This window comes from Apodemus sylvaticus, chromosome 6 (genome assembly GCF_947179515.1).
Source record: "Apodemus sylvaticus chromosome 6, mApoSyl1.1, whole genome shotgun sequence".
NCBI classification, from domain to species: Eukaryota; Metazoa; Chordata; class Mammalia; order Rodentia; family Muridae; genus Apodemus; species Apodemus sylvaticus.
In genome coordinates this window covers 21,703,177-21,716,511 of record NC_067477.1, presented here as the reverse complement: position 1 = coordinate 21,716,511, position 13,335 = coordinate 21,703,177, and the positions used below count along the sequence as shown (strand labels likewise).

The 13,335-nt window shown below is 47.1% G+C and overlaps 1 protein-coding gene across 3 annotated transcripts in view; it reads left to right on the top strand.

Annotated features, from left to right (window-relative positions):
- Positions 1 to 13,335, top strand: part of Dglucy (D-glutamate cyclase) — an 83,618-nt gene that overhangs the window by 46,311 nt on the left and 23,972 nt on the right. For all 3 annotated transcript variants that reach the window (XM_052185248.1, XM_052185246.1, XM_052185247.1), the window contains exons 5-8: positions 8 to 161; positions 1,381 to 1,503; positions 4,894 to 5,094; positions 10,751 to 11,011. In XM_052185248.1, the coding sequence (XP_052041208.1) occupies positions 8 to 161; positions 1,381 to 1,503; positions 4,894 to 5,094; positions 10,751 to 11,011 (739 nt within the window). The remainder of the gene's footprint in view (positions 1 to 7; positions 162 to 1,380; positions 1,504 to 4,893; positions 5,095 to 10,750; positions 11,012 to 13,335) is intronic.

Sequence of the window (13,335 nt, the reverse complement as noted above, 5' to 3'; positions counted from 1 at the left end):
CTATCAGACCACAGTGCCCTGTGCCACCATTGCTGGCCTCTGCTGCCCTCTGGTGGTCACAATGAGACCCGTTCCCAAGGACAAGCTGGAAAAGCTGTTGCGGGCCACTCACTCCATGGGAGTTGGACAGCAAGGACAACCCATCCACATCGGTGACCCAGGTCAGCGTCCACCCAACATGGGCCTGAGAAGTAAACAAGAGTTTGTGCTTTTCTTAGGGGAGTCTCAGGGGTGGGGGACTGGGGCAAAGGCCAGAAGTCCTGTACCGGGGAACCCTCAGGTTTAAGGCCAGCCTCTTCTTGTTGATTTGTGATATACACAGAAAACTCCTATGAGTATCACGTGATTCCTGGATTTGAGGATTGGAGAGTCACAGTGGGACTCTCTGTTTCAGGTGTTGTCCACAACCACCGTGTACACATTTCTCTCTCTCTCTCTCTCTCTCTCTCTCTCTCTCTCTCTCTCTCTCTCTCTCTCTCTCTCTCCCCGTGTGTATGTGTGTGTGTGTGTGTGTCACACACATATACCATAATATTAATAAATAAAACTCAAACTTTCATTTGGACTGAATGTCTCAGGCTATTACTTAGCCTGTGAGTGAAAGACCAGATCCAACCAAGGTTGCGGTCAAAAGTCTGAATATTTCCCAGGTCTCTCGGAGCTCGCAGAGGGCCTGAGGAGAGCGAGCTTGGGGTTGGCCCAGAGTGAGAGCCAGGGTCTGTGTACTTGATCTCTCCTAGCTTTGTAGTCAACAGAATTATCAAAGACCCGACCTTCTATGAAAATACTATCAGCACTATAGGCCTTCCTCACTTAAAACAGTCTCAGGTCACCCAGAGGATATCTACCGACTTGTCTTATCAGTGGGGATAAACTAGGCCCAACACATCCATCTTTGTCATTCTTGTCCACGCTGTCGGCAGCAGGTGAATGACTGCTGGCCAGAGCTGGGACTGCTGGAAATCATAGCAGAGGCTACAGCTATGTAACTCGATCAGTCTGCATTGAGAGGAACGTGTTCATAATGCTGGCTCTGTACGGAATCCGTGTGCTACGAGGCTAGTACTGAGCTAAGCACACTGTAGACTCCCTCCGGAAACCACATCATACAGCTGGAGATGCCGGGCCTGATGGTATCAGTCAACGTGGGCCCTAGGTTACAGAACATCCTGATCTGTTAAAACTTCGACTCCTAGCCATCATTACCTCCTCCTCTTCCTCCTGTCCTTCCTCTTCTTTCTGCTTTTCTATTGAAGATAAATTCTACAACTAGCATTTGCGGGGAGAAAGATCCGTAGAGTCCTCAGTGCCCCCGTGTGGATGGTACCAACCAGAGGAATCCTGGGTTTGATTTTGGGTGTTTTGTTTACCCATCTGCAGATCTTCTGGGAATCGAGGCCCTTTCCAAACCTGACTATGGGAGTTATGTGGAGTGCCGGCCCGACGATGTTCCAGTGTTCTGGCCTTCTCAGCTGACCAGTCTGGAAGCAGTCATCAGCTGTAGTATGTTGGTAACAAAGGCAGAGCAGCCTCAGTAGCCCAGTGGGTCTGGAGTTCTTAAAAGCACAGGTTTACAGATCAATGACTTAAACCCGGAAAACCCAGGCCTAGAGTTGGGGCTGTAGCTCAGTGGTAGAGCCCTTTCCCAGAATGCTCAAAGGCCGGTGCCTGAGCCCCAGCACTGGGAAACAAACATAAACACAGGCTAAGAGTCTACAGTGTCTCTCCCACATGCTCAGGTTAACCCCTGCCGAGGGTCTGAACCAAAGCTCTAGTCTTTAGCTCCAGATCCCTTTGACTAAATACTTTTCGATCCACGGAAGCCTCACAGCTTGATCTAATGGAGGAACCAACCTTCAGCTTGACTTTCTGAGACACTTTGGAAATTGGCAGAGCCTTCAAGGCAAAGGACAAAGCCTAGAAACACAGCTGAGTTTCACGACAATGTAGTCTCTCAGTATCTGCTGAGGTCCAATCCCAGGACCCCCCAATACCAAAACGTAGCTTCTCCCAGAAGATGAGTGTAGCACCTATACGCACTCACCCCTGCACAGGAGAACCCATTCCCGGAATGTGTGCAATGCTAATGCAATGTAAGTGCGGCCTGTGAATACTTCTTATACTCCATTTTTAAAGATGTATTTATTTTATACATATGAATGTTTTGCCTGCACTACATATGTGCAGTGTATGTGTGCCTGATGCCAACAGAGGCCAGCAGAGGGCATCAGATCTCCTGAAACTGAAGTAGCAGGCAGTTGTGAGCTGCCACGTGGGTGCTAGGAACCAAACCCAAGTCCCCTGCAAGAGCAGCGAATACTCTTAACTGTGGAGCCATCTCTCTGTGCCAATTATAGGCGAATGTCAAGGGAAAAAAAAACCTGTTTGTCTTCACCAGAGGCACAAAGTTTTTCCTTTTGATTTCTTTTTTGTTTGTTTGTTTGTTTGTTTTTAGTTTTGGTTTTTGTTTTGGTTTTTCGAGACAGGGTTTCTCTGTGTAGCCCTGGCTGTCCTGGAACTCACTCTGTAGACCAGGCTGGCCTCGAACTCAGAAATCCGCCTGCCTCTGCCTCCCAAGTGCTGCGATTAAAGGCGTGCGCCATTACTGCCCAGCTTCTTTTGAATATTTTCAATCAACAATTTGTTGTAGAAATTATTTAATCTCACTTGGGAGCTCCACCCTGCCTTTGATCATTAAGTTCCAGGATACAAGACACACAGCTTTTATGATTATAATAATCCTTAATCAGCACTAAAGCTGGGCAAATATCTACCATCTATGCTATTAGAATCTATCTCCCAAAACCAGGCAAAGGAGTCAGGTGGAGTGCCGCTTTATTTTAACTGTATTCAGGAGAGTTCAGCTTCCAGAATGTCCTCCAGATATGGTGGCAAGACCTAGATTGCACAGTCCATGGATTCTATTTATTTAAAAGCCCATGCATTGAGTACCTGCTGTATGGCAGGTGTGAGCTCAGACCTTAGGAACACAAAGATATGTCCCCGGGGAGCTTGTGGAAATTCCTAGGCATGGGCCAGGTAAGGAGGCAGCATACTCATACACAGGCATATCCCCAGCACAGCGGGCTCCCCGCTCCCTGCCATCCCCATGGGGTGTGGCTGTAAAGTAGATCCTCCAGCGCACCCCAACCCTCTTAAATCTGATGGCCTGAGAAGAAATGCCACCACCAGTCACTGCTGAATGAACCATTCTCACACGTCAACATTTATGCTTTTTTTTCTCATTTTTAAGATTTATTTATTTATGTGAGCACACGGTCACTGCCCTCAGACACACCAGAAGAGGGCATCAGATCCCATTAGACGGTTGTGAGCACCATGTGATTGCTGGGAATTGAACTTAGGACCTCCGGAAGAACAATCAGTGCTCTTAACCACTGAGCCATCTCTCCAGCCCCTCCCTACCTTTTTTTTTAAACATCCAAGTTTTATTAGCAATGGATTCCCTGCTCCATGCTCCCTTGTCTTAGGGTTTTACTGCTGTGAACAGACACCATGACCAAGGCAACTCTTATAAGAGCACCATCTGATTGGGGGATAGCTTACAGGTTCAGAGGTTCGGTCCATTATCACCAACATGGCAGCATCCAGTCAGGCACGGTGCAGGAGGAGCTGAGAGTTCTACATCTTCATCTGAAGGCTGCTAGGAGAAGACTGGCTTCCAGGCAGCTAGGACGAGGGTCTTAAAGCCACAGTGACACACCTACTCCAACAAGGCCACAACTCCTAACAGTGCCACTCCCTGGGCTGAGCATATACAAACCATCACATCCCTACAGCTGGAGAGAACAAAGCCTTCTGCCACGCCCTGGACCTGCTGCTCTTGTGTGTACCTGGCTTTCAAGAGATCAGTTTTTAGGTGCCATCTGAGACACTGAAAAAAAGAAAAGGAAACCATTTCTCAGTTAATACCTGTTCCCTTTCTGGGTCACCCACAAAGTTTATGCATCTATCAATAGATACTCCTTTTGAATGGTGGCTGACTCTGGCTATTAAACCCAAGAAATGTCACAATTTCTGCCAAATGCAGGATAGCATTTACTTATCCCATGTTGACATTTATTTACCACCTGTTACTCGCAAGGCCTTGTGTGGAATTCTGAGGTAAAGAAACACGGTGCCCCCTGGTGAGGAAAACATGGCTGAAGTACTCAAATACAAAGCCATATCAAGGAAGACAGAAGACAGAGGTGCAATCTACTAAGCAGTAAGCACCTGGAGGCTAGGCCCAAAGACAAGGAGAAGATGCAGGGCCTGTCTCTGTAATGCAAACCATTACTGAGGTGCACATGTGCCTGCCCTTCCCAGCTCAGTGCTGATACAACCAAGACAAGGCATGGCCACGATTTTATAGCATGGCAGACATGGGTAGAAAGGGTAAAGTCACACCTGAAGATCGATTGCATCCTCCATGCTGCAGCCACCTCTGAGGACGATTCTAGTGTACTGCTTAGGGCTGTAGCCTAGCAGGGGAGTGGAGCGGGGGTTAAGAAAATAGAAATTCCATACATAGAGCATGCCCCATCTAACATCAGCTACAAGGTCAAGCAAGTGGCTTCATGCCCTGAGAGTTCAGAGCGTGCTTTCTGACATCTGTAACTGTGATGGACAGATCTCTCAGAGCTCATGTTCCAGCTGTGTCTGTACCTCACCTTTTACTGTATTCACCTCCACCTTCCTAAGAAATAGAGGCAATTGTTTAAATAGAACTCAGTCTAGCCATTTGCCAGCTCACTCTGACCATGGTGACAGCCTGGCAAATTCTGTTGAGAAGGTTGGTACCAGGGCCATCTCTCTTTCCACTGTGGACAGGGTGAAGATGGCTTGGGCTTGGCAGGGTGACGTCACAGCCCCTTCTGCTGTGTGTTTCAGAGGCTCCACTGGCTTTCACCAGCCCTCCAGGCTGCACAGTGATGACCCGGAAGGACCCAGTGTCTTACACCAGTAGTCTGACTCCTGAGATGGTTCCAGAAGTCCTCGCCATTTCCAAAGACCCTTTGCATTACAGCATAGTGTCTGCCCCTGCTGCTCAAAAGGTCAGAGAACTAGAGACCACAATCGCCATAGACCCAGGTGAGAAACAAGGTATTCAAGGCTGGGGAGGTAGTGGGTGGAGTTACTGCTGCTCAAGTGGGGGGGAGGGGGAGGGGGGCTTGAGTTCAGTCTCCAGCACTGGGAGCAGTGGGGAGCATTGTTAGAGGCTAGAGAGATATCTTAGCAGTTAAGATTATTTGCTGCTTGTGCAGAGGACCATGGTTCAATTCCCGCCACGTAACTCACATAGTGGCTAACATCCATCTATAACTCCAATTCCAGGGTGTCCCAAATCCTGTTCTGATATCCATGAGCACAACATGCACTTGGTACACTTCCATACATGCAGGCAAAACATTCATACACAGGGGCTGGAGAGATGGCTCAGCAGTTAAGGGCACTGACTGCTCTTCTAAAGGTCCTGAGTTCAAATCTTAGCAACCACATGGTGGCTCACAACCATCTTTAATGGGATCTGTTGCCCTCTTCTGGTGTGTCTAAAGACAGTTACGGTGTACTTACATATAATTAATAAATAAATAAAATAAAAAACCAAATCTTTGGGTGGGGAAAAAAGTCAGGAAGGTGGGTGGTCCTAAATAGTCAACTACCATTGTTTTTCAAATGTCGTCAATATGACTGACTAATGTCTGGAATACCTGTGCTTGGGATATGGACACAGGGGGATTGAGAGTTCAAGGTCATCCTCAGCTACATAGTAAGTCTGAGGCCAGGCTGGGCTTCTTCATAAGACTGTCTCAATAAAATAACAGTAACAAAGCTACATGCATATTTATTAATATCTCAATCCTCCCCTGCTGTGCCAATTCCTGTGGGAAATTATATATATATATGTATAGATATACATATATCTATGTATATATACATTATATGTGCATATATATGCATGCATGTTTCTAACACTGTGTGTGTATATATACACATATAATGTGCATTTATATACATGCATATATATATATATATATATATATATGTATATATGCATGCATGTTTTTAACACTGTGCATCAGGATTTGGGGGAAGACATGATTACTTTTTGTCTTGGGATTCCAGTGTTGGGGCCAGGTCCCTTGTCACAGCAGCATATAGCCTGACTGTATACTGTATATGTCACATCAGGGCAATAACTGCCCCTATACAGCTTGTAAGCCACCAGATTTCTAAGCATAAGACAAGGCTGGGAGGACCTTCCAGGGAGCTTGCAGATTATACTTGGGAGGTCTACTGTGAGCTGGTTGAAAGTGTTTCCCTTCTGGGTTGGTATGCATTTGGGAGAATAAGTTTTCAATCCCAGGTAGCCAGCAGAGTGCACTAGGTCACCCACTACTCTGTATGGTACAATTAGTGCTGTGACCCATTCTCATGAGACAATTGCTGTGTGGCTTTTCCTCAGTTTTCTGATCGGGGTAACAAGACTACTGACAGTTACATCTCCCTGCCAGGGTCGTGCTCAATAGCAAGAACATTAGTTATGCTACCGTTACCCCCTGCTGGGTATCAGTAAACGCATGTCCCGTCTTAGTAAATGCTCTCTATGGTTTCTCTATGAGACAGTTTTTGTTAACTTTATTTAGTAAAAGAAACCAAAGCATATAAAGTTAATAATACCCAGTAGGTATTCCTGGGAAGTAAAAATTCCCAATAGCTGGTTGGGGAAGATGTTGAGCCCTTGTCTGCTGAGTCTGTTGATTTATACAAGCTGTATACATTAGAATCAGTAATATAAATTGTGTGTCATTTTCTTGCCCGGGCAGTTAAAAAGTTCTCTAGCCTTCCTTAGCTCATAGCCTCTCCCTTCTGTACCTTCTCATGAGATGTGTTCCCAAAACTGAAGGGCAGACGTGCCTCAAATATCTGGCAATGTCTGGGAGTTATAGCATCTCCCAATGCCCCAATAATTCGAATTTTCCCAAACAGATATTGGGATCAGTGGGTGGACCCAGGGGGCACAGAGAGGCAAAGCCAGCCTGGGGAGAAGACTCCCAGGAACCAACCAGAGCTGCCTCTAAAGCAGTGTCTCACAGTGCTGTGAAACAGATCATGTGGGAGTCCAGTGACCTCTGAGAGTCCTACGAGGCAGGTCAGACAGAAGGCTCAAGGGAGCACACCTCACTCCTCAGGGCTTCTGTGCCCTGAGGCTGTAGACACTGATAATCGCTAAACTTCCGGATAATCTACCAGACAGGGCTTTTTCTCGGCTCGTTAACTCCTTTGTTCATTCATTTTGTGGAGACTGAGGTTTGATTGACATATAAACACAGTAAACTCATCATGTGTGCCTACCACGGAAACACCTCTGAGGAGATGCTCATGGCACGTGTACATAGAGTCTTTTATGGTGTGTCATATTCCTGCCCGGGCAGTCAAAAGGTGTCCAGAGCTATCGAGATGGTTCAGTGGATAAGGACACTTGCCAACAAGCTGATGACCTGATTTTGATCCTCAGAACCCGTGTGGTAGGAAAGAAACAACTCCTGCAAGCTGACCTCTGATCTCTGGTGGCCTGCATGTAGCACACACACAGGCACATTTAAAAATGTAGTTTTAAAAAAGAGTACTTCCTCACTTTCCTGGGTAGATATTTAATTTTTTTTCTATAATAGTTTCTCCCTCCCAGACAGTTTTACTAAGCTATTTAACATAGCGTCATGAGGAAGGATGAATTATTAGCTCTGTAATTAGCTTTGAGTTTCAAAGAAGGAGCAGACAGCAGATTTACAGCTGCCTTGCTTGGTAAGGCTGAACAGAGGTCAGACACACGCCTGCCTCCCATTGGCTTTCCTGCAGACTGGGCGGGGCTTGAAGCGTGAGTCCCAGAGGACGCAGATTGATGACTGTCTGATGTGCTGATTCCGTTTAGGAAAAACCGTCTTTAATCTTCAAGAACAATAGATGGTTTTGATTCCCACTCGAATAAGTAGATATGATTAACGGCGGTGCGTGGTGCGCTGGGCATTATTTACCAAGCTTATTAATAGAGGCACTCGGTCATTTTTAAGAGGACATTGACTTGCATATGATGTGTCTGGAGGACATGGAAGATGCAAGATTTATAGTAATGTTTTTTGCCCTGGTAATAAAATCATCATCTATATACACAGCCTTCAGTTGCCCAAACTCTCCCCCCTCACCCTCTCTTTAATATTACTCTATGAACCATGAACTCAATTTTATTGTACAGAATAATGTTATTCTTCTCCTTTCTTGTCATCACTGCTTCGTGTTCATTGTAAGAACATCAGAAAATACTTGAAAGTAGCCAGGGTGGTGATGCATGCCTCTGATCCCTGCATTTAGGAAGCTGAGGCAGGAGGATCATTAATTCAAGACTGGGCCTTGACCCAGTCTCAAACATGAATCTAATAATTAATGAAATTAAGCCCTAGAAAGAAAAATGTGTGGAAGTGAAGAAGCGATAAAAATTACCCGAATCCTGGAGCCTGAGGAGTTGGCTTGGTTAGATAAATGCCCACCTGGTCGGCAGGAGGAGGGGCTGGGCTCGGTCCCCGGCACACACGGAACATGCAGGGGACAGCAGTGTGTGCCTGGGACTCCAGCACTAAAAAGGCAGACAACAGGATCTTTGAGGCTCACTGCCCAGTCAGCCAAGCCTGGCCAGATGATCAGTGAGAGACCCTGCTTCCAAAACCAAAACACAAACCAAACAAACAAAAACCCAAAACAAAAATAACCTTTTGTTTAAATTAATTGGAACCCAAAGACTCATGACATCAATCTCTGGTCTCCATGTACATATTTATACAAACACACATGCACAAGAACACATACAAACATATACACCTATCCACACACTTTTAAAAAAAAATACAAAAATCCATTACAATCAATACATTATCAATAGGCTTGTGTTTACCTTCGAAGTCCTTTTTTATCTCAAACCTTTGCATACAGGAATATATGTACTGGAACCCCACCATACTATTTTAAGACTTTTAAAAATAAACTGTAGTGACTTTCCATATCATGAAATAATTTCCATGACATCTACACACTGTTTGTGACAGGGTCTCACTTTGTACCCCGGGCTAGCCTTGAACTCTCTGCAATCCTCCTGCCTCAGACCCCTCCCCCCCCCAGGAGAGTTAGATTCACAGGAATAAGTCACTCAGCTCACAACATCCTTTTTAAAGAATCCGTTGTGTGAGCGTGCCAACATTTGACTAATCCATCACTTAAGCAATCCTTAAGCAGTCCCACAGTGAACACCCTTCTCACTAAATTTTATACATACCCATGACTACTTTATTTGGGAAGCCAGATACCAGATGGGAGAATTGTAAAACATGTAAGAGGAAAAAAAGTCATCTTGCAGGCCCCACTTGCAGTTCCTACTCCAACAGCCAGCAGGTGGGAGTCTCTGTCCCCACAGACTTCCTCCACCCAGGCTATCCTGTTATCTATGTAGAAGAACCCAAAGATAGGACCAAGCACACCCCGCTATCACGTGCCTGGTCCTGTGCTGGAATCACTCTCAGTCTGAAGCAGTTGCTCCATAGGAGGGTTCCAAAGTCAGCAGCATTCGCCATGCTCTCTGTGAACCTCAACTGCAAGTCAACCTTCTCTACATCCCGTTGGCCCGCTCTAAAGGCTGCTTGGCTAGAGCGGACGTTGCGTCACACTCTGCCTCCGCATGGCGCTTGCGTAGAGGAGACCTGACGGTAGACTGGGGTATGCTGGTAGGATCAAGAGTCAGGAAGTGGTGTTGCTCAGCCGGCCTGCCTGGGCAAACACTAGCTATTGCCCCCCATCTGTGTCTCTTGGGACTGAGTTCTCTGCAATGGCAATGGCTAGCTCGCTATTCGCTCAACTCCTCCACTAGAGGGCAGTCACTATCTGACTCTTATAGGAGGCACAGCTCAGAAGTGCAGTGTGGTTGACACCACAATGGGCAACCCTCTCCCCATAGGGGACGGAAGCCAATGAACACGTGGGTAGCCTCTGGTCCTCTGGTAGGGCAATTCCAGGGTACGCCCTCCATGGGTCTCAGGACAGAGTTCCGGTTGCCTCGAGGGTTAACTCTCTCACTCTCAATTCTTTCTGGGTCTCATCTTCGGCTATGTTTTCCAGGATCATCCTTTCCTGGGAAAATTGCACCACAGACCCTGTCTTGCTTGTGGTGAGGGCTCACCAATAAATGTGTACCATTTCTTCTATCTATCTATCTATCTATCTATCTATTATTATTATTATTAGTTAGGCCTTGCTAAACTATTCTAGCAACATACTTTGCTTAGATGCCACAGAAGCCTGTGTCACCTCCCCATAACAGCACACAGCATGACTTCAGAGCATTCTGGGTCAACAGGGAGGGAGTCTTCTTTACCCAGCCACTTAGGGTCCCAGCAGTTCTGCCATCACACCTGCTGTGGCTACCAATCAACATTTTAGACAGAGAGGGGGGTAGGTGTGCTTGGAGAGACACGGGAAAGTACAGGGCCAGGCTCAGCAGGGCACCCATCACTTCCTCGGGTGCCTTGAGACAGAGCCAGTCTTGTGGCTAAGAGGGAGGTGGGAGGCAGAGAGACAATACATTGTACAGGCCAGACTGCCACATCCCTCCACATGACTTCTGGACCCAAACCAACCCAAACTATCAGTGTGTCTACCTTAAACACCATCAGCTAGATATGCAACTTTATTTTTGTGATTTTAGGTAACCGTGGAATCGGACACCTACTACTAAAAGATGAGTTGCTGAGGGCTGCCCTGTCACTGTCTCATGCCCGCTCTATACTAATCACCACCGGATTCCCGACGCATTTCAATCACGATCCCCCAGAAGAGACAGATGGCCCACCGGGAGCCATCGCCTTAGCCGCCTTCCTACAGGCTCTGGGGAAGGAGACCACCATGGTGGTAGACCAGAGAGCCGTGAACTTGCATATGAAGATTGTTGGAGATGCCATTAAGCAAGGTGAGCAGGGGTGTGGGGGTCAAGCAGGTCTTTGTGGGCAGAGACTGGAGGAAATCAATGTGCCGACCTTTCAGCCACGTACCCAGCTCCAGGACGTATCCTTGTAACAGGGTGTTTCATCTCCAAGCTTCGAACAACTTTGTTATAAGCAACAAGAGTTTCGTTTTATAGAAGAAGATGTTGAGGTCCCAGAAAGTCCAAGTGATCTATCTAATCAACCACTGTTGTCCACACAATGACCAGTCCCCCCTCCCCTGCCCCTGCCAGTCAGTGCCCTGGAGGTCCAAAGCTATGTGAACCCAACTAGAACCCCATGACATACATCTTAGTGAATACTTGAAAACACACACACACACACACACACACTCCTCACTTTCCCCACCCCTTCCCTCAGCTTCTAGGCTCTGTCTCCCAGGAAACCACCTGCAGGGCAACCAGAATGTTTCAGAATAGAGGTGGATTGTTCTATGAAGAGAGGCTGAGACCAGTTACATGTGACCTCTATGGCGGGGAGCTCTCAGGAGACCACTGCGGGGATAAGAGGGACAACGCTGGGATTTCGCCTTGGATTACCTCACAAGGAGAAGGGAGACATCAAGGAATGCTAGACGGATCAGCAAGTGAGACCAGAGAAACCATGGGGGATGTGACCGTGACCGTGTGTCAAGCTCTGCTCCAGGGCCAACAGAAGGGGCCACCTGACTCTGCTCTGTGGCTGTTTAGCATGAATCATCCAGAGAGAAGGGTAGAAGGGTACAACTGCTTTATTGGATTCTGCAGATCTCTTCTCTCTCCCTCCCCCACCTCTCTCTCTCTCTCTCTCTCTCTCTCTCTCTCTCTCTCTCTCTCTCTCTTTCTCTCTCTCTCTCTTTTGAAACAGGATTTCTCTGGGTAGCCCTGGCAGGCTGCCTGGAACTCACTCTATAGATCTGCCTGCCTCTGCCTCTCAGATGCTGGGATCAAGGAAGTTTGCCATGGCCACAGTCAGGCGCAGAACTTTGGTTATATTTGGATTAAGCAAATGCAGCGCTGGACTTGTTCATGATCACTATTTCAGTCTTTTTTACTGAGGTTTAGGAAACGATCTAGAGAAAAAAAAGTCAGAATCCTTTCCCTGCTCTCTTGGGCAGAACTTTGCAGCTCTGAGGTGGGAGCCACATCTCTCTGATCCACCTTGACAGGGGTTTGTGTGTCCTTTCTCACATATGTGGCTCGTGTTGCCTGGCTGGGCTCCCTGCTACCCACTCCCCTCACTAGCATCTGACATTGTGCATCCAGGGAAATGAGGGGTGGTTTAACTCAGCACCCACCTGCACCAGACCCCAGCCAGGGAATTGACAGGTCTGGAGACCATCATGGTGCCATCCCAGCAATGTGACTGGGTGGCCATTACTCCACAGGGGAGGTACTCTAGATGGTCATGTGGTTTATCCACAGTCACATGCCTCTAAGTCCTGAGTCCAGGGACACTGTCCAGGGTGCCCTGTTGGCCATCTCTCCTTTTGATTGAAGACTGAGCCTGAGAATAAGCCACGATTCTTCCCCAAACTACTGAGAGACAGATGAATGAAAAACAAATGAATTTCATTTGGGGGTGACATGTGTATTATTTTCCACATAATCTACAATAATGTGTGTTATTTGTTAATCACAAAACATTCTTTTTTAACAATCAGTTTCACTTTGTAAATCACTACCACACAAGCACTAACCTATCGTTGGTGGCCTCAATTGCAACCAGGGGATCCTGAGAGAAGTTAAACAGAAAGACCAGGATCAAAAGAGACTCCCAGGCAGCTGTGAGCATAACAGAACAGACTCTCGGGATGGCTTCAGTGAGACAGCTCATTTAATGGGAAGAAGAAAGGTTACTTAAACCTTGGGGGGATAGGTAGGGACTTTCAGGGTAAGTCTACATTATTGGCCCAGGCCAGGGTGCTGGGGATGCCTCATTTGCATAAAGAGGAATTCCAGGTGCTGCTGGACATGATGTTATCAGAGGAGACAAAGTTGGCTGGCTAGAGGGCTTTGTGACCTACCTATTGGGCGGGGAGGGATGTGGGGTACAGGGCTACATGTGCCAGAACATGCTGGCCCAGGGAAGTGGGGGAGCAATCCAACTCCTGCTGATCTCAGGGTAAGATTTCTGGGGTTTGGACATGCCTCAACCTCAGTCTTGCTCGGGCCTGCTACCCCCTTCCCATGACTCCCTGGCCCACACTAACCCAACTCTCTGGGACTCTGTCTCAGTTGTTACTGGTCTTCTCTGAAGGAATGTTAGTCTGAAGAGGGAAATTAGTAAGGTCTTGGAGTAGGAATTCAGT